The sequence below is a fragment of the Aythya fuligula genome, chromosome 1 (genome assembly GCF_009819795.1).
Source record: "Aythya fuligula isolate bAytFul2 chromosome 1, bAytFul2.pri, whole genome shotgun sequence".
NCBI classification, from domain to species: domain Eukaryota; kingdom Metazoa; phylum Chordata; class Aves; order Anseriformes; family Anatidae; genus Aythya; species Aythya fuligula.
Window position 1 is genome coordinate 24,708,162 of NC_045559.1, and position 21,936 is coordinate 24,730,097.

At 38.2% G+C, this 21,936-nt stretch overlaps 1 protein-coding gene across 3 annotated transcripts in view; it reads right to left on the reverse strand.

Moving 5' to 3' along the window:
• CPED1 (cadherin like and PC-esterase domain containing 1) overlaps positions 1 to 21,936 on the reverse strand; it is a 146,234-nt gene that overhangs the window by 109,304 nt on the left and 14,994 nt on the right. For all 3 annotated transcript variants that reach the window (XM_032195812.1, XM_032195804.1, XM_032195819.1), the window contains exons 3-4: positions 2,851 to 2,957; positions 876 to 951 (exon numbers count right to left, since the gene is read on the reverse strand). In XM_032195812.1, the coding sequence (XP_032051703.1) occupies positions 876 to 951; positions 2,851 to 2,957 (183 nt within the window). The remainder of the gene's footprint in view (positions 1 to 875; positions 952 to 2,850; positions 2,958 to 21,936) is intronic.

Below are 21,936 nucleotides of genomic sequence, written 5' to 3' on the forward strand. Positions count from 1 at the left end.
AGCAATCTTATATATATATATACATCTGCCAAACAAAGCTAAATACTCATGGAATAAATGTGGGGTAGGTTGTTCCTGGATTAAAAAAAAAAAAAAAAAAAAAAAAAAAAAAGTTTGTATACTAAAGATAGATCATAAATCCAAAATAACATCAATGCTGGATGTTTAGTGATGCAACTGAGACCAGAATGTGTCCCTCTGTAGTTTTGTCCAGTTCCTATTTGAAGCTGAATTTCACCCATAGTAAATTAGAATTCTCTGGCAACTTGCCCATAACCTTTAAACTTCTCTGGCTGATGATTCTGTTTGATAGTGCCTCTGCCCATGGCAGGGGGGGTGGAATTAGATGATCTTTATGGTCCCTTCCAACCCAAACCATTCTATGATACTATGATCTTAATACACAAAGGGTTTTTATCAGTAAACTGTATCTGGATTGGAACCAAACTCTAACAACGACTCCTTCTCTGTACCACAGCATTTTTATAAAGCTGAACAAACATATTACATTGAACCCAGGGCTTTGAAGTGTAAACACTAATACACTATGTTAACACAAAATAGTCCAAAAATAAGACACTTATAGCCAAATTATATTCCGCAGTATGCAGTGGCTAAACAATGCAATGTTTTTAACTGAAAAGATACCGCAAAACTGTAATTTGTATTTAAGTGGTGTCTGAAATGGATTATCATTCCTGTCTCATTTTTACTTTTTTTTCTTCTTACTTTTTTACTTTTTTTTTTTTTTTTCTATGCATTTATGACTAAAACCACAAAGGAATTGTAAGCCCGACAGTCGTATTTCAGAGACTTACTGTTATGAGTACTAAAAGACCTTCACCCCTTATATATATATGAGGAAATTAAGTTACCTGAAAAGACTTTTGTTATCTGGCACAATCCTTCTTTTCTGCAAAGGAAACGCTGAATTTCTGGAAGTAGGTTTACCTGTACATAAAAAAAAAAAAAAAACTTAAAAGCTTTTTTCATTCAGACAATAGCTACTCTTTTTTTTTTTTTTTTTTTTTTTCTTCCTGGTTTCTTCAATGGTTTCATGTTTAATTTATCAGGGACTCTTCAGGCACAAAAATCCTGAAATTCTGGCAATTTTACAACTTTGCCATCCTGCAACATGGAATAATAAATGTAAGGTATGGACTATTCCTCAATGGCCATCACACAACTAAAGTTCAAATTTATGTTTCTCCTCCTGGCTGCTGAGTTTTTATCCCTTCTCTGCCCTCCTTTTTAGTTTCTGTGACTTCTCTGTCCTCTGCTGGTTATCAATCTCTGCCTCTCACTGCACGGAAATAGACTCTTGAATTTCTGTGCTTGAGAACAGTGGTAAGCTAACATAACTAAGCCATATCCAGGCTCTACAACAAAGAACTGTGTTGCACTGTGGTATGGACATGCTGGCTGCAAAAAATGTTAGGCCAATATTTAAAGTTATCCAGAGATATGGGCCATCTGGTTTAGGTCCCTGCTGTGCTGCAGATTTCCTGATGGAACCTGGACAATTCCTTTGATCACCTCATGTCTCAGTTATCCATGTGTGAAAGTTCTGGACATCGCAGAGTGCTGTAAGGATTATTATATGAGGCTCAGATACAGCAGTGTGCATAGAATGAGCAAAATGCAGTTTGCAGAAGCCTGAGAGTTTTTATGATCTGAGACCTGAAATCAAAGCATCTGTGTTTCTAGCAAACTGGAGTTGTTATAATATTTTCATTTGGATATATCAAGATAGCACACGCTGTCCCAGGGAACCCCAATGTACATCCTCCTAGCTTGAACTTCAGTGGACATGACAGTGGCTTTTTGGATACTTATGAACTCAATACCTGAACTAAATGCATTTTTAAACTAGCTCCATTTCTCCCAGTCTCTCAGGTCAGAGTCTTGCTGTTATTATCTATGCCATTTTACTTGAATCCTAAGACAAAAAGTGTCTATAGTTTAGTTTCACCTTTTTTTTTTCAAAGATCTCAGTTTAAAACACTTATATATTTTCACTAACAGATCAGGTATTTGTTTAGATAGTTGCATATCTGAGTAACCTAAATCAGACCCACAATATGGTCAAGTGAAAAAAAAAAAAAAAAAAACAATCCTGAAAATACATAGAATTATTGGCACCATTGATCCTTTCAACTGTGAGTAAACTGATTGCTGTGCCAGAGCAAAGAACTCTTGTGAAGGCTTTGGAGGGTGACACCAGTCCAGCTTAAACATTATCAATTGTAGGTGTACTGTCACTGTTTTAAGAGGTGTCTGAATTATGTTTACAAGTAGCAATTATGTTAGATAAAACTCAAGAGTGATACCAACTGTGAAGCCTAAATTTGTCCACCTTCTGCCCATGTTATTATTCTAAAATATTGTATGCATTTGCTAATTGTTTCTCCTCATTTCTAAATTTTCTTTTTCAAATAGAGTACTTAGTCAAATTTCCTTTAACTTCTGCAGATACTTTTGACACCTTACATTGTGTTTAGGGTGGTCAAGAATGAAGTTCAAGCTAAAGGAGAGAAAAGCAAAACTTAACAAACAGCTGTAATAATTTTGATTCAATTTACATTGAAATGCTGACATCCAAAATGATATACTATGTCCAAATGAGAAACTTCTTTTGATCTCTGGATGATATATAAAGAATGTATTGTTGGTATGTGACAAGCATTTTTTAGCAGGTAAGAACTTGAAGAAAATGTTTTATAGCTGTTCAACCAAGCTCATGCAGTGTAAAATGAGTATCAGTTACATATCTTTTTGTCAGTGTGTGCTGAAAATTTGGGCTAGCCCTGTACCCTCATTCCCACAAAGGATAACACAGTAATTTCATACCTTTTGGAATAACTCTAGATGATGCAAGTCATCTCTTTGAATGCAGCTAGTACCATCATTTTTTCTGGAAGATAAGCAGATCAGAAGATCCCAAGGGCTTATGCCACCTATCAGGAATGAAAAGAAGTATACTGAGAAAGAAAATATCATGCAATTTGAACAAAAGATACTCTGAGCAGAATCCTGAGGAACAGCAAATTGTTGGAGTGCTGAGTACACAAACAGTTACAGGTGGCAGAGGGAAAAATGACATTTTCACTACCAGGCTTTGGATATATATTTAGGGATTTCACAGTTGGCACCTCCTGTTATATCTGAGACAATTACTGATGGTTACCAATGTCCAGTCCCCTGGTGTCTGATCTAAGATGATAGAAATCACCTGTTTAACTTCAGAAATTAAAAAGTTGAATAACATGTGCTTTAATTTTTTTTTTTTTTTTTCTGAACTCCTCAGTACTGCAAAATATGCAATATGATCTTCTGTGTTCTTTCACTATTGGGAAGCAAATTTTACAGGAATTAATACTGGTCGTGCTATTGCAAACTGCTGGAATTCCTAGTCTGAATTCTGGTGTAAAAGCTTCCTAAATATTAGATAATAGATTACCAACATGTAGAACTGGTGCACATGGGGAAATCAAGTTGCACTGAGCAAATAGTTAGATTCTTCTTTTTTTGCTATGAAGCTGACCTGTGAGACCACAGGGTTCTATTTTCAGGAAACAAGCAACACTGGAATCAGAGACAACTGCCCGAAGGAAAGGCAAAACTCATCAATTTTACCAGTTGAAACACCGTTATAGGCTAGATACAAACAGGTCTTGGAGTCTGGCCATACTGCAGTGTGTGATGTGGTGTAGAAAAGCCAATGTAGCTTGAAACAAGCTTGGTCAGCTGAAATGTTTTTGTTTGTTTGTTTGTTTGTTTTGTATATAGCCTTCATAATCTGAACTAGTTAGAGATGGTGGCATTTCTGAAAATATTAACAGAATCACCAAATCTCTTGACACCAGAAATACATTAAGTAAATTGTAAACCACTTCAGTGACAGGATGACCAAAACATCCTGTAAAGCGTCTACGGCAGGGTACAACATTTGGTCAAAGATCTCTACAGGGCAGCTATTTCAGTAATTAGTAAATTGGTTCTTTTTCCTAAGGCTGGGAAGATTACATGCATTTTATTTAATTTCTAAGATATCCATCTGTGATACCTTCCTAATTGTATAAGATTACCTCTTAATTTGGTCCCACTAACAGCTCACAGATATATTTATTTTGGCTGATTTCCCTCTCTAAAATGTGTTTTTTTCCTATCCTAGTCACAGTGACAAGCACAAAACTGGATGAAGATTTTACTTAAGGAGAGTTAACACTCAATTTGCATTAAGTACAGTAATGAACTGGTGGCGTAGAATGGGCCTAGGTTTATGGAATTAGCCATCACATTTTAATGTTTATAGGCCATGCTACAACACTGAAGAGATGAATTTTAGGTACATTGCATCCATTGCCGTAAAGAAATCTTCAATTTCACATTACAAGAACTAGTATTACGGTACAAAAATAATTAAGGTATGTGAAATTTACGCACGGCAGATTCACTACATAATCCTTTGTGAAAGAAACATTCAAAAAACTGCAGGTTGATAAAAACGGCCTAGATGGCAAATAAAGCATTGAAAAAACATACAAGCTAATACTTCATTCAGTGCAAAAGACTGACAGTGTAAACAACCTACTCGATGGTCTTAACAAGGTATGTAATTACCAGATAAGCAAGACATTATGCCTTTGACTAGTAAACACCTTTGAATAAATCATTATAATTACATACAAAGCACAATGTCTAGCAGTGTGCAAATTGAAAGGGTGCTGGAGGGAACTCTATTTCTCAGAAATAGTTCACTTCCTTCCTGTGTTTATTGCTATGCATCCTGGCCAGGAATGAATTTGATCTCTGACTCCAAAGGATTCGCTGCACTGTGTATCATTTGCCCTTAGGACAGAGCAGAATGATCGATATGAATGCACCAAAGAAAACAAAAGGAAAAAGGGCCCTCTGACCTAGCTCATTTCTGAATCAGTGCCCGGGACATAGAGCAGATAGCTGCTAGGAAGAATTTTTCAGGATGGGTTGAATGCCTGCCACTATTTGTGTTTTCTATTTAAAGCAATTAGACATCTAGCCAGTTACTTCAGTACAGAACAATCAGAACTGAAACATTTCTATTTTTAGAAAGCAAGAGACTTCCTATTAGAAAAACAGTGTGCACCTAGTGCTGTCGCCCAGATTCAGGCTGAAAGAATACTCAGACTTCTATTTAATTGTATCAATACATTCCTAATGAATTGCACCTGGGGAAAGGAAAAAAAAAAAAAGTTACTGGAAAACAAAAATAAAAAGCATGTGTTATTAGCCTGATTTAGTTCTAGAACTGACCCTTCCATGAAAGGAGCTCAGACTTTGCCTGTGTCATTCCTCACACAACTTAACTTTTATTAGAAAATGAACACCTGTGATCAGGATACAATGACTGTCTTCCTTCTATAAATTTGACAGTTACAACCCTGTATCTAAGCAAATAATTGCTACCATTCTTAATATTTCAGTAACACCAAATGGGCCAGGCAAAGGATCCCAATGTGTCATGTACTGTAATTTATCACAGAAGATCCTTTTCATAGAAATTACAGCTAAATGCAAGCAAGATACATTGTGTGAGCTAGAACAGTCTACAATAAAAGAGAAAGAAAGTGCAGAAGTGACAGTAATAATGCAAGACATCTACATGGAAAACCTCATGTTTCAATATGTTTTAGAGAAGAAGAAACATTAATTCATTTTAAATTATTCCATCTTCAATGTACACAGTGTTTTGATAATTTTCAACAGACTTCATATCACAAGTGGGCTTTGAAAGGACATTTGAAGTAGAGCATTAAAATGGCTGCTTCATTTCTGAACAGTTTAACTGCTAACAATTTGCATGAAGATTTTTCCACATAAGAGGTTTTGTCTACAGTTACTGAAATCTCTTTTGCCTTATTCAGTAAGCCAGTGGAGCTCAGCATGCAGTAGCAGTAGATCTGTTAAGGAAGATGATGTCCCACCTCATGGTGATGATCTTTACTGCCTTGTATTACTTTGCATTTGCAGTGGACAAGCAGAAGGATGGTAAATTCTTAAGACAAGAAGTTAAAATAGTCTGTTCATCCTTTCTCTGAGCATCTTTTTGAACCAAAATTTTTGTGTTCAGCCTCTTAACAAAGGCCTTGCCTACAAAAGGAGTGTTCATTCACAGAATTACATCTTACTATAAAGGTAAAATGATCCTAATGTGGATTTGACTTTTGCTGGCAGCATGATGTGATGATTGGGCACCACAATATAAGAAGGACATAAAGCTATTAGAGATCATCCAAAGGAGGACTACAAAGATGGTGAAGGGCCTAGAGGGGAAGACATATGAGGAGTGGCTGAGGTCCCTTGGCTTATTCAGCCCAGAGCAGAGCAGGCTGAGGGGAGGCCTCGTGGCGGCCTGCAGCTCCCTCACGAGGGGAGCGGAGGGGCAGGCGCTGAGCTCTGCTCTCTGGGGACAGCGACAGGACCCGAAGGAACGGCATGGAGCTGGGACAGGGGAGGGTCAGGCTGGGGGTTAGGGAAAGGTTCTGCACCCAGAGGGTGGTCGGGCACTGGGACACGCTCCCCAGGACAGTGGTCACAGCACCAGAGCTCAAGAATCACTTGGACAATGCTCTCAGACAGATGGTCTGATTTTTGGGTGTTCCTGTGTGGAGCCAGGAGTTGAACTCTGTGATCCTTGGGGATTCCTTCCAGCTCAGGATATTCTATGATTCTGTGATTTTATTCATCCATCTTTTTCCAGCTCTTTCCCCCTCCTGTCCTCTAAATTATACAAATAAAAAGATTAAATAAAATTCTCTAAAAAGAATTTAATCTTGCCAATATACCTCTCTAAATGAGAATCCTCTCCCAAGCAGGGTTAATATCACAAAGAAATCACATCCTCTGAGGAATTCAACTGACACACAAAAAGATCTGGCTCTCCTACAAAGCCAGATCTAAACACCTGCACAGAACTGATGTAAAAGCTGCAGCATCTGTTTACATATTTACATTTGTGTAACTTTAGGTGGAGGCTGTGCCTAGAAATTGTCCAACTAAACTCATCAACAAACCCAGCAAGACCATAACATCCTGAATTTTCAGTAGAAGTGACAGCACTCTTAGAGCAACTTACTGGCTAAAATGGAAACTTAAAAGAATGAGTAGGCAAATGTAGCAGTCTTTGTAGCTCTGTCTTGCGGTTCCAGCTTAAAAAGTGTTTGTGTACCTGAGATGCACATCTCATGTATACCTGAGAACCATATACCTGAGTTGCTAATCCAAGAACAAATAGTACAGCAGTCTGTAAGACACCAGTCCACTGTGACCACCTTTAGTTACTTACCCATCTTAATTAGACAAAGTACATGCTGTACAATTCAAAGAGCAGTAAGTTTGAATTGAAAATCAACACAATGTATAAATTAAATTTTTAATCAAGATACCGTTGTTTAAATTGGCTTTTACTCTGACATATTATTTGGAATAATTAAAATGGTTAATTCAGAAAAATAACTTAAAAGATAGCAATCTAAGGAGAAAAACAAACGTTTTTTACCAGCAGTGGGAATGCAGAGACCAATAAAAACAGTTAGCTTTTCTAAAAAAAAAAATATATATTCTGCAGAGGGTTTTTGTCTTCTGATGTCATAAATCACAGTGAACAGAAATAAAATGAGGATTTAGTGGGGTTTTAAACTTAAAGCATACACATTTTACAGATCAGCTTCAAGAATTTCTGGAGGTGAATGCAGATTTCTAAAATTAAGTAATCTTTTTCCTAACTTTGAAATTAAAACATTATCCCCACAGGCTATGGCATTGGAATAATAATTTTGCAGGAAACCTGGCAAATGCATGCTTAAAATTCCACGGAGTTTTAATCTTCCGTGTGCATGCACAGAAAAATATTCTTTGATTTAATCAACTGAATAAGTTTCATCTCAATACCATAGATTGAAATTTCATTTTTTAGTGTTAAGGTCCCCATCCTGAATTTTGAAGTGAATGAACTTTGAAAATCAAATACATTTTTCATCACTTATGCTTGTCTTTCTGTACTTCATTTAAGCTGGGAAATGAAAAGGCCAGTCTGCTTTATTTTTATTTTAGTTTCTAGTCAATTTGCAATTTTGCTCTCTCTTGCTACCATCACTATTAAAAATAACCAATTTATAAGCACTACAGGATAATAAGATAAAAAACAGCCAAGAAACATTAGTTCGCCAAGAACACATCACATAAAACCAGTTTAATTTCTTCTGATGGAGTAACTGATTTAGTGAATAAAGAGGAAATAGTAGCAATGAAACAATTTGATTTCAGTAAGTCTTTTGACAACATTTCCACATAACATAAGGTGAGTGCATAGTTATTTGGAAAAGAAAAAAAGAAAAAAAGAAAAAAAAGAAAAAAAAATCTACAGTGTCACAGTGGGTATTTTTGCAGAAGAACTTCAGAAGTTCCCACTGTACACTTAGTTGTGTTCAAGTTTTTCATTAACAAATTGAATGATGGAATAGCAAGTGTATTTATAAACAGCAAGTGACACCAGGTTTAGAGGAAGAATAAGCACTTTGGAAGGCATGATCAGAATTCAAAATGATTTTGATAAATTAGCTGAATTCAACCTGAGGAAATTCAAAACAAGTTCAAACTGACATAATTCAGATGGAGAAATCAGATGGACAGATACAAATGGCCAGAGAGCACTACTGCAGAAAAGGGCCAGATTCATAAACTGCATATGTATCAACAATATAATACCGTTGTAAAAAAGACAAATAACCTTTGAGTCATTGGTAAAGATTTATGGACACTGAAAGAGCTGAACTTCCCCCCTAAGAATTGTAGTTTGAATTTATTCCATGCCACACAGAATTCTAAATAACAGAGACCTTTTCATTACAATCGTAACCTTGCAGACATCATGAGCTGCAACCAAACCTGGTTATGAATGCTACATACAAGAAACAGGAGGTGACAGGAAATGGGAGGTGACCATTCTGCTCCAGTCAGCATTGGTCACATCCCACCACTGGGATGTGGGAACAGTAACACTGTTCCCCAGTTTTGGAAAGCATGGTTTTGGTGAAGGGTTACAAGAACTACATATGTTTTGGAAAACCTTGTACTGGGTCTGGATGGGATGGAGTTTACCTTCCTAGCAGCCAATATGGTGCAGTGTTTTAGATTTGTGCCTTAAACACCGTGAAAATATGCCAATGTTTTATCTACTTCTGAGCAGAGCTGGCACAGTGCCAGTGCCCACTCTGTTTCTCGCCTTGACCCTCAGTGAGTAGGCTGGGAGTGGGCAGGAGGCTGGGAGGGGACACAGCTGGGACAGCTGACCCCAGCTGACCAAAGGGATGCCCCATAGCACATAACCTCCAGTCTCTGAGAAATGGCTGGGCCTCGTTCTCCTAGTGGGAAGCGATGAGTGATTGCCTTTTGCATAACTTTTATTCCTCCCACACCACCTTTTCCCCCCCTTCACTTACTAAACTGTCTTTTATCTTGCTTTCGCTCTTCTGATTGACTCCCCCATTCTGCTGCAGTGGGAGGGAAGGAGTGGCTGTTGGGTGCTCAGTTGCTGTCTGGGGTCAATCCATCACACGCTTGAACCATGATGAAGATCAAAAGAATTTTGATATATTTTTTTAACGTTTTCTCTAAAACAAGGTGGAGATAGGAGATGCCTTTCCCATAGAATGAATGTTTACTTACCTGAAATCAATTGTCCTCTCTAATTCACAGTAAAGATTATATAAAGAAAAGTTTTTAACTGCAAGAATGAAGTACTGGAATAAGTTACTTTAGGTAGCTATAGAACTTCTGCCAAGGGAAATCCTGGGGTTTATACATGACATATTTTTAAAAGAACTTCCCTTCTGCTCTATTTGAAACATATTTTCAGGCAACTCTATGCTGTATGGACATGAAGAGAAGTTTTTCAGAAAGAGGTATTCTTTCAGGTTATAAAATATTAAACAATTCAAATATATTTTTGGCATGTTGAAATCCTGATCTTTGAGAAAAAAAATACAAGGAATGCAAGTTTTAGTGTCAAGTATCATGGCTCTTCATAGTCTGTAGAGGGAAAACAAACAAACAAACAAACAAACAAACAAAAAAAAAAACTCTGCTCCTGCACGGTCAGGGAGCACAGAGTGAACTGAGTTTGGTGAGGAAGCACTTTCTTATGGAAGTAGCTGTTTGTGCACAAATCCAGATTTGCAATGACAGGTTGAAACATCTTACAAAGCAAGCTGCAGCCCTGCAATATAATCAGTTTATAGGGAGCCAACAGTTTGGTAGTAAAGAGTATAGAGTAGAAGATCTACCAGATGTCTAAAAGACAAAATTAAAGCCTTGTTGTCTGGCTCTCTATACTAGGCTGGATTTTATGTCCCCCAGCATCTCACAGGGCAGCAGCATTAGGCAGGCTGTGTGATGGGTTTTTGGGATGTGGGAATTCCACACCTCTGAAGATCTGAGCTTAACTGAAAGCGCTCCAGGGGAAAATATCCTTTGAAGCCTATTTCTGGGTATGGCAGCTCGGCCATCTCACTTGTGTAGAGATCAGAATGCTGCTTGTTGAACTGTATGTTTTCTCTTTGTTAATAATCTGGTATTTAAAAAGATTTTAGTATCCCTGTTTTGTGTGTTGGGCTTTTCCTAAAGGAATGTCTCATCTCTAGGTTTGCAGGAATTAAAGAATGAGTTATCTGAGGTATTTAAATTTTTGTTTTAATGTGGCTCTTGATAGTCATGAGCTATCACCAGTTTGAACTCACAACCACCACAATGAAGAAATGATCATCTGATAAATGAAGATAGCATAGGAAAAGATGGTCATGTTTCTGGTATTTTCTGAACTGGTTTGCAAGGCAACTGTTCATCTTTCCATGTGTAAAGCTCTCACTGTTTCACACAGCATGTTCCATGCTACTTGTTGAAACTGACTGTACTCTTCCATAGTGCACAGACCAGCCCAGAAACCACCTGTTCAACTAGTCAAATTAGGCTGAAATCTTTTTATGTATTAGTTACAGTGAAATATTAGAAGTGTAAAAAAATAAACAAACAACAACAACAAAACACACTCTATGCATGAGGCTGAGATTGTTGAACACATGCCCCATGCTCAAGCATTAATACCAAGTCACAACTGAGTTCAGGGTTTAGGGTATTAAATAGCCATTTGAAGTCCTAACAAAGGGCCTCATCCATAAAGACATGGTGATGCTTGACTATTCTATATCTCTTTTGCAATTATTGAAGACAGATGTTAGAACTAATTCAAATGGGGAGGCATAGTGCTTCTACTCTCACCTAAAAATAAATAAATAAATAATAAAAAGTAAAAAGTAAGTCCTTTCCTTTCCTTTCCTTTCCTTTCCTTTCCTTTCCTTTCCTTTCCTTTCCTTTCCTTTCCTTTCCTTTCCTTTCCTTTCCTTTCCTTTCCTTTCCTTTCCTTTCCTTTCCTTTCCTTTCCTTTCCTTTCCTTTCCTTTCCTTTCCTTTCCTTTCCTTTCCTTTCCTTTCCTTTCCTTTCCTTCTGTATATCAGTAAGGTCCAAGCAGAAGATCTGCTTTTCTTGTCAATTCGAAGCAGAAATTTTAGAAGTACAAAAATTAAATGAGCATAACAATCCAAGAGTTACCAGTTTCTTCCCAAAGAACTCTTCTCAGATTTGGGGAAGACATTTTCTTTTTTTCTGTCTAGTATGAGACACTAAAACTGGCTTGCAGCTACCCACAAAGTCAACCAGTTATCATCTGGAGTTAGGAGGTAACCAGTGACCTCACTGGAGGAAATGTTAGTACAAGGCAGATGATTCTAAAAGAAGCAAAAGAAATCTATCGCAGGCATAAGAACAAGAATGAAGTAGACACAGGACAATCTTTTCTCCATTTATATCACCTTCCTTCATGTAATATATTTACAATCCTTTCTTCAATCAACAAATTAACCCTACTATAAGTGATGACCATGAAGGCACATGCAGACCTGCAGTAAAATGATTTGAAGTAGTGTTTTTCAATTTTCAGGTAAGTTCTCGTTTGTAGGACATCAGAAGGCAGTGCACAAAAAAAAAAAAAAAAAAAAAAAAAAAAAAAAAAAAAAAAAAAATTACAACATTATTAAACTATATCCATTTTTATTTTTATTTTTTTTTTCCCTGTGTAACCAAAGAGTGAACAGATTACTGGAAATAAAAGTAAGTAATGTACATTCAATAGTTAATTTAGTCAGTTTTGGGGTAAGGAGTATTACACTATGTAAAACAGGTCCATTAGAAGTTTCATTGTTTGTCGGGAAGAGTGGTGTCAGGCTAAGAATAATTCTCTGCTGAGTTTTATTTCAGATTGTAACTCTTACAACCTGTATTTTTTATCATGGAATAATCTGTGGACTCAAGCTATGAAAATATGCTATGAGAATTCTTTGTGAGCTACAGTAGAGTTCAATAGCAAACAGAAGGAAAATATGTAGTCCTGACCTAATGGCAAACACATCAGGGCATTTCAAACACTCAAGCCTGTTATTCCACTTCTGTGCTTACACACAGTGCTTTGGATGAATATTCAGAGGACTCTGGAATGGTCTCCACATATGGATACTTTCTGCACAGCAAGCCTCAGTGAAACCAAAAGCATCTAGTTATCCAGTACAATATGCTCTATTTGTATGCAGGCTATAAAGGTTTACATTCCTAGCTGTCTCCAAATGCTGCAATTCTTACTCTATATTTGTATTTTTACATATCAGGTGTGTCACCACAGCCAAAGCTGTGAACCTAACCTTCTCTGGGTCAGAAGTGCTCTGTATGTAGCTAAAGCACATAGCTATGATAGATCTGCCACAGCTCAGCTAATCCACCGATGTAGGTGCTTCCTTACCTGCTGTGAAAATGTAGAAGGAAACTCTCTGACAGGAAGGCCAGATGGATATTAACCAGTCCACTGAAGATGGACTGGGATGAAGAGCCAGGAAAAAACTGGAAGGAGAGGATGTGATGTGGGGAGGGTGGAGGTCATGCAGTTGAGATATGTAGGGATTGGATTGGGATGAAGAAACTCATGGGGAGGGCAGCTCTGTAGTTAAGAAGTCATTGTCCATATGCTGCATCTGTTACAGGCAATAGCAAAATTGCCATGATGTCCCTGTTCTGGTAGCAGGGCTTGGGGCTGAGCACAAGAGGTGGCAGTGGGACACACTCTACCCAAGGACAAGAAATCAAAGCATCACCAGATTTTCACATCAAGAATGTGAAAGGAAGAGTCTGTGCATCCCACTTCTGGGATAACCCACCTCTCTTTTAAAGTGCAATTCTTTGAAAATAAGCATGCAGATAACTTGTATCCTTGAATAAATGGCATGAGAGGAGTGCTGCTCTGCTCTGTGCTGGTGGGGAAGAAGGAGGACCCATCCCACACTGGGAGGAAGGCCTCGGCCCCATGCTTCATGGAGGTACAAAGAAAAGGTTCTGCACCCAGAGGTGGTTGGGCACAGAGACAGGCTCCCCAGGGCAGTGGTCACAGCACTGAGCTGCTGGAGTTCAAGAAGCAAACACTCTCAGCAACAACACTCTAGAAGCAACACTTTTAGATACACAATCTGACATATTTTTATTATTATTATTTGGGCAGTCCTTTGGGGTCCAACTTGGATATTCTATGATTCTAACAGAGAAGGAAAAGATTTGGTCCTTGAGGAAGAGAGGAACTCTGCCCTGTGCAGGGAAGGGCAGAGAACCACACAGCTCCATGCAGTGAGGATGTGGGCACTCTGCTCTCCAAGCCTCAAAGGAGAAGAAGAAAGAGCTACATTCTGATCTGTGCCAGGGAAAAATCCTCTGCCTGACACAATTCCCTTTGGATAACCCTCACTGCTGCTTGATCCAAGTTACTCTGACAAATAATTCTTGGGACTGAGTCCAGGAAAGAATTTAGTATCACTGTTCTGCACACCCTAAGGCAAAGTCATGTGAAAAAGCAGCATACAGTTATCAAGTGGAAGGATGCATCATGAGCAAGTGTGTCAAATGAAAGCTGAAAAGAGTGCTTGTCATGGCTTTTGAGTACCTATCAACAGCCTGCTCTGTCTTCTCAGAAAACTGCATTTCCATCTCTTCCTGGCTGCAGGGATCTGGTGTGCAAGTGTGTGCCTGAGGTCTGGGTGCTGCAGCTGGAAGGGACCAGGGCTCAGAACCCCGTGTGTCCAGGGTGGCAGCAGCTGAGTGAGAGTGGGTGGGAAGTGAGCACTAGTGGGTAGGTGAGGCTGCAGGCACTGCTTGTGTCTGCATGAGTGCTGAGCATGTCCCTGTGTGCTGCCCTCTGCAGCCAGCCACGTGTGTGTGCATGGCTAGGGTGTGTAGGCATGTCCGTGTGCATGTGCCCCATGGGAACATGTGTGCAGCACCACTGCTGGATGGAGCTGGGCTATGGAGCAGTAGCAGCCTCACCTCTGTTTGTTGCCAGACTTGGAATCTCTAACTTGGATGAGTGTGTGAGTAGGAGCTACAACAAAACTGACAGGTATTGAGATATCTTACACACCAGAATATGACCAAAGCTGCTGATTCGGCTACTCAAGAAAGAGTCTGGGTGTGTAGAGAGGTGCAGGCAACAAATGGAAAGAGCCAGCGGTGGGAAAAAAAACAATTCAGTGGGCAAGTTGTGCCTGGGGTGAAGGAGTTCTGCCCAAGGAAAGAAAACCGCCAGTCTGAGTATACCTTCCATCTATCCCTTCACTTTCACTTTTCTACCAATCTTTGCCACAGGACTGAATACCTGAGGAACCTGAACTGAGTAGTTCTCTGAATGATCACAGTAATGAGAATTCGTCATTGACTTTAATGGGAAAAAAAAAGCGCTAGAGCTGAAAAAATTGCCTCTTCCCTTCCATGGACATAGAGGTGCCTCAGGGCAAGCAGCTAAGGAGTAGATGGGTTTGTTTGTTTTAATGCCCTATCTTGTTCTAATTAAAACAAGTTAAGATTACAATTGCAATGTTAAAAGGATGGTGTTTGATCACCTCTGCAAGAAACCAAGACACACTTTAAAGTTTGAGTGTCTGCCCTTGATCACTGCATTTACATCATTTGGGCATCCTACGACAGACAATACTCATTAATGTGTCGGATTCCTTAATACCCAAGAGGCAGGAAACAACCAAAATATTGCAAAAGAGGAACTAGGGAGCAGAGAATGGCTAAAGTAAGCAGTGAGAGGACACAGGCTCAACTAGTGGCCTGCAGTCATCTGCGGTGTTTGTTTTCCTCTCCCTGGGTGGCCGTGCAATGCCCCAGGCATAGTTTAGGAGAAAAGCTCAAGCCTGTGACAGTTCCTGAAACCCAGCAGAAAGCAGGCCACCCTCAGTCAGAGAAAAAAGAGTTTAGATACATGGATGTGAGCCACATGGCATCACTTGTCCTCAGAACTAGGGGTTTGACTCATTTTATTTATGAGCTAGCCAAAGCCAGAGAAGACACAGCGATGCAATAATTAAGTTACAGCTAATGTGAGGGCACTTTCCAACATCGATACTGATTTCTCTACAGCACCCTGTGCTGCCTGTCAGCTCTTCTCACCTGGCATGCCATGCAATAGTGAAAGTAGGTGATATGCACATCATCATGTCTACCTTGCAGAGCATCCATGGAACGTAAACTCTAACAAGGGAGTTAAATTTTTCTTTCCAAACATTTTAAAGAAATGTAGGGTCAGACCTCTTACTTCTGAAGGTCATCAGGAAATGCCACAGTGTTAGATGAGCAGAAATCATGTACTATAACATATAGCATGTAAGTGAGATGTGCCATGGAGCTGGACAGAGAAGCGAAAAATCTGCTTTCTCCTACCTCACACCTCATCCTGTCACAAACTGGGCAACCTAACTGGTCTACAATTACTTTCTATACAAGTACTTTCTTCTTTCTATTCCTTTCTATTTTTTTTTTTTCCTAAAGCCATAACACTTAATTCCAAGAGCAAATGGGCTTAACATGTGGCAGACTCTGTATTTAAAGTCCTTGTCTTCAGTCCACTCTTTAAAGAAAATTACCTCAATTATTTTTTGTTGAAGACTGACTTCTAGAAAGCTCCCAGTGATAATTAGTGTTACTGACATTGTAAAAACCGGAGTTTTCTTTTTATAAGAGAAGCCAGATGGAAAAAATATATATATATTTAAATGCTAAAGTCCCGTTTAGGCAGATAATTACTTCTTGATCTAGTCTAAAATAGCTGGGTCTTGCTCTTATTTTGTTTATCTACCTGTTTAACAAAATACTTTGATATGCTGATAGATTTTCTAATTTCTCTTGTTACCAAAAAAATTAAAATTAAAAAGTAGAAACAGTGGTTTTCTTCAAAATAAAGAAAAAAGTTGCTTTGCCTTCTTTTACCATTTTCCTCTAAGATTTCTTTGTTCCAAAACCTGATCAATAGAGCTGTAGTCCTATTGTCAGATGTAAAATAACTGTGGTTATGCCAGATTTATCTTGTTTTACACAATGTAGAAGAAAGACTGGTATATTCTATGTACATTTTTAGTAGTCATTACAAATTAAAAATGAAACTCCTCTTTGTAGCTAAATATTTATTTTGGACAGCATTACTGCAAATGTCAGAAACAAAGTCATTACAACAATGAGCTTGTTATAGAAACACTTTATGCCTTGAATCATTTGTTTAAAACTTTCCAAAATGCATACCATTCAGCACTAACCATATTCTTCCCTCTGTCATAATCTGAATAAATTTTACTTAGTGAGGCACCACTGAGAAAACACCTATTTTTTAATCTTGCTGCCAGTTAAGGTTGCTCATCTTCATTTCAAATCCTATTCCTTTGCTGCTTTTTAATCACAGTCCTTTCCATATTTTGTCCCTTTAATGTCAAAAATGGACATTGTTTTCTAAGGCAAAAATGCTAGAAATTAATCACAATATATTTTTCTTCCTAATCAATTAGGTGTCAGTTTTCTGTATGAGGTGTTTTTTATTCTTTTTTTTTTTCTCTTTTTTTTTTTTTCTTTTTTTTTTTCTTTCTTTTTTTTTTCCTTTTTTTTTTTTCTTTTTTTTCCAGAAATACGAAAGCTCTTATGACCAACTGCAAACTGTTGGTAGTTAATTCTGGTTTCTGAGTAGGTCAGAAAAGCTTCCTTTCACTTCACCATCTGTGCATACTAGGACTACATCCAAATGGACAACCTCAGGGGCTGAGTAAAAGAATATTCAATATTCTATTGAAAAGCAACTTTGAGGGAGTATAATGACCATCAAAATGGTAGAATTATCATTCCCCTCATGAAAGAAAGGTTCCCATTTTATGAAAAATAAGCCACTGTAGCAATATTATGGTGCATGAAATGTTCAGAAACATGTTTTAACCTTTGGGTGGCTACTGCACTTCTGATGTCTGGAACATTTTGGGGATGCAGCATTCAAAAGAACTGTCAGCTGAAAGTGGATGCAGCTGGAGAAAGTTGGAATCTGAACCTAGGAATGGAGTGGGCTGGTTGCAAATTACAGTGAAGGCACACACAGCATATAAGCTTTTTGCTTATATTTTTTGTTGACCCAACAAAAGTCATGGCAGCTACAGCAAAAAACAAACAAGCAAACAAACACAAAACACGTTGGTTTGGTTTCAGAGGTATATGAATGCCTCTACCTAAAATGGGAGCACAATAATAAAAGGCACCGCATTTCTCACAGCTGACCCAGGCTCAGAGCCAGGGAGTGCCTCAAAAAGGGTGCACAGCTTGCAGCAGCCCAAACACTGGGCAGCACTAACGCAACAGTGCCTCGGAGAGACTGCTCTGACGGGACTGCTGCAGGCTTCTGGCAAGGCTTCTCCCAGCAGTTATATTAGGAGACCATCACATCACATTTGAGAATAGACATGTTCATTTAAAAGCTTGCATACCTAACTCTTAATCTCACATTTCTTTATTTTCAGTGGACTTGCACATCATTGCTTTCCCTTGGCCATGCTAATCTGCCTGGACACTGGTGTTTTGCAGATTCTATTAACATGACATAATTTATTCCAGCAAAGTTTTAATTTTAGCTCACTGTGTAATTGGTGTGTAGTATTTTAATTATTGTAAATTCTATGTCAGCTCAATAGATGCCACTCTCCATTGGACTGTATGTTCTGTTTACATGGCTAAAAAGAACATTCAGAGAAAGATATGTTCAGTAACTTTATGACTAAATGCTATCTTCTGTTTCTAACTTTAGAAAGTTCGATGTCCATGTATTATTATTTTTTTTATGAACAAATAAAGAATTTCTTCCTCAAGGAAAAGAGTGCTTTTGAAACAGGGTTTTTAGTACAATTCTACAGAGGGTTTATTTTAATGATACAAAGAAACAGCTTGTATGCTTTTCTGCTAGAAAACATGAGTACGTTCTGCTAATAATTAGGAAGGAGAATACATATTGTTCTGAAAAATATACAGTGCCTTTAAATTGTCTAACAAGAAACCACAGCATCAAGCTAGAGAACAGCATTTATCTGGGTATGCCAGAAACTAATCTGTCTTGTGTTGCAACCAGTGATGCCTGTGGCATGAGATTAGGCAGCCACTTTCAACTGCGTAGCAAATAGCCAGGCTTAATTTCAAAAAGCAAAATTAAAAAGTGATCAAGACAGTGCATGTTTCTGGTATACATTTTTTTTTCCCCTAAAACTATATGAAGTATCATTTTAAGGAAGCAGAACAAATTTAACAAACGTTAAGTATGCTTGTAATTCAGTATGCTCTGAGGATCACCGCATTTCTAAGTATTTTGCTTGTTTAAGGAATTCCTTGCCTAACAACATACAGAAAGAATGCCTCTGAATGTATGTTTTACTTGTCAAAACCTTGTGCAGGACTCACATGACATATATTTTGCATTAAGAACCCAACTGATTTGTATACTGTATACTTGTACCGAGAGTTAACCAAAATGATTTTTGGAAAAGCAATTATATCTGCTAGATATGCATATGTATATATGCATGTATTTGTATTCTAACTCACAACATACTTCTGTGGCTAGCCTCACCATTATTATTTTGCACAATATTTTAAATGGCTTATTTATGATGGAATGATCTTGTGCTTTTGCTGGCATGCTAGGATCTCGAGTCCTGCTTATTTAACCTTACCTCCACAGGATTGTTTACACTTTCAGAACCTGATTTCAATTTACTTTAATTTTCTCAGAGACTTTTGTATTTATAAAGCTGAGCATCTAGTGACCTCTCTATTCCTGACATTTCCTTTACTCTCCACTATGAAAAAGAACAAAAACCCCAGTGTCTCATTTCTGTTCCAAAAAAACTAAACTGCTTCCTTCAGTGGGTTGGTCCTTGTAATTGAAAATGGCAACCAGATGTTTACAGAATACACCAGCAATTTTCCTTGAGGCCTTTACTCTTTATAATTGTTTGCTAAAGTTAGTTGGATTTCATGGAAACTTGTCTGAGGCTGTAGAAAACAGCAAATCTTATTTGTTACTAACTCTGAACAATTAAAATTAAAAATGAAATCAAAGTTAGAACTAATGTTACCTATTCCTGTTAATATATTTCAAACTCCACAGATAACCACTCACTTGAGGAAATTTGGTTCTCTAAGGACTGTTTTTTACATACCAACCCATGAAAATGATTTCTATTTCAGAATATGTCATTTGCTTTCTATGTTCTCCACCTTTAGCTGGCCTAACTATATGCACCACTAATTTTGGTCCCTTCCCTTTTCTCCACTCCTTTCAGGAATATTTTCTCATAGACTTCCCTTTCTTCCTTTCTTTCATTTTTTTCTTCCCTCTTTCCTTCCTTCCTTTTGTCCTTCCTTTTGTCCTCCCTTCCTTCCCTCCTTCCTTCCTTCCTTCCTTCCTTCCTTCCTTCCTTCCTTCCTTCCTTCCTTCCTTCCTTCCTTCCTTCCTCTTTTTCCTTCCTTTTCTTCTTTCTTTCTTTCAAGAAATTTTGAATTTTAACAAGATGCAGAAGAAAATGCTGCAAACTGCATGTTTTTTGTTCCTCAGTTAAAGCCCTGAGACACAGGTGATTTGTACTTGGAATCTCTCCACCTGGTTTACCATTTTATTATGGCTAGTCAATAAACTTCAAGAAGTCTATGTGTCCATCTTGTTACCCCACAAGGGAACACACTTGACCCAATAAAATCTCCTTAGTTATTTTTTAAAGACCTTTAAGAATTGATGCTCCACAGCTCCACGGAATGCACGTGATTACTTCACTAGCTTTACCCCCCCCAAAAAAAAGCTTTCCTAGTATCTAAACTTTTTTAAACTTTTTTGTTGTTTTATTACTTTATGACCTATTTACTATGGACACAAAGTACAGATTCTTCTTTTTTTTTTTTTTTTTTTTTTTTTTTTTTCCTTAGAAGCAGCCTTTTTAACTTTTTTGTTAACAAATATGTTCCACCAGTTGTCTCAGTCTTCACACCCACTTAAAGAACATTTCTGTGTCCTCCTATCTCTAACCCCTCCTCTAATTCTCACTACATTTGCTAATATAGTAAGTCCTGGAAAATGAAAAGTGAATGCCTGACAGTCACCAGACATGGTCTTAAGGGCCTCTGAAGCCCATGGCTGTAGTTTATTCTCTAGACTAATTAGCAGCCCTGAGGAAAGTATTGCTGGGTGCACTTATGAAGTAGCACTTCTACAGGTTCCTACCTTGCTGCTGGCCAGGTGTCAACAATTCAGCTGTTTCTTCTGATGATTTGGCCTCTGGTCAAATGTATGAGCAGTGAGCAGTACTAGAGGTGATACAATACATGTATGCTAAAGCAAAAACATAAAAATATACATCAAGAAGCATATATTTTCTTCCTAGTTCTGACATTGACTTATATGGCTTTTAACCTTGTTTCTGCTTCTCTAATTCTGGTGTGGTAATGTTTCTCTATCTATTAGGCCTAGTGTGAATAGAAGTGGACAAACACATTTTATTCCTGTGGAAAATGCAGATTTTCTTTAAAGAGCAAATTTTCCAAAGGGCACGCAACAAAACAAAATGAAAAATAAATGATGACAGATTTGGAAAAAGGCTTTTTCATAGAATCAAGGCAGAATTTTCTTTCATCTGTCCCCAACTGCTTCTCCAGCCATGCACCATCCAGAGAGAGTCAGAAACCCACAGCTAGCAGCACTCCACATCTCCTGTACATCAGTGCCTGCTCCTGCAGGCTCATGCTTCCTGATGCTTTTCCACAGCAGCTTTTACAAGGAGCAAGCAGTGGGTGCAAGGAAGCATGAGGGTGCTTTGCAGAGGGCCAGGGATGGAGGCAGAAGAAACCATACCCGCTGGAACAATTCATCAATCCTCAAATCAGCATTTTATAGCAGAATGAGTTATGTCTGAACATACTGAGGCTGTTTTAGCAATTACGCTTTATGCTCTACTTGCTGTAATATCTAAGTAATGCTAAGGGATGCCACCTTAAATGCCAGACAGATCTCTTGACCCTAGGACATAAAGGGAAGGGCCAAGATTCACTTGCATTGGCACACACTGGTCTGTTGCTTCACTCATCCCTTCCTGAGCGGCTCCACCCAAGCACTGCTCCCACAACATCTGCAAAAAGACAGATCATCCTCATAGTCAGTGGCTGGAAGCATGGCTTAATTTACACAGCCAAGTAAACACAGCATGCTCTTAAAATGGCAAAAAACAGAACAGAGTTCAATGCAATCATACTGATAGAGTCAGGAAAGAGGAAATAACTTCAGACCCAATACACTTTGCAATATATGTAAGTTTTAGGATATGGATAGTATATGATCTACACCAAACAATCTCGTATGAATGAATGTGACATGAAGCTGGTATTGATTTCAGCTGAAATAAATATCAAGAATTATTGACCCAGGAGGCAAATATTGACCAAAGCTAAGATGGGTTACCTTACGGA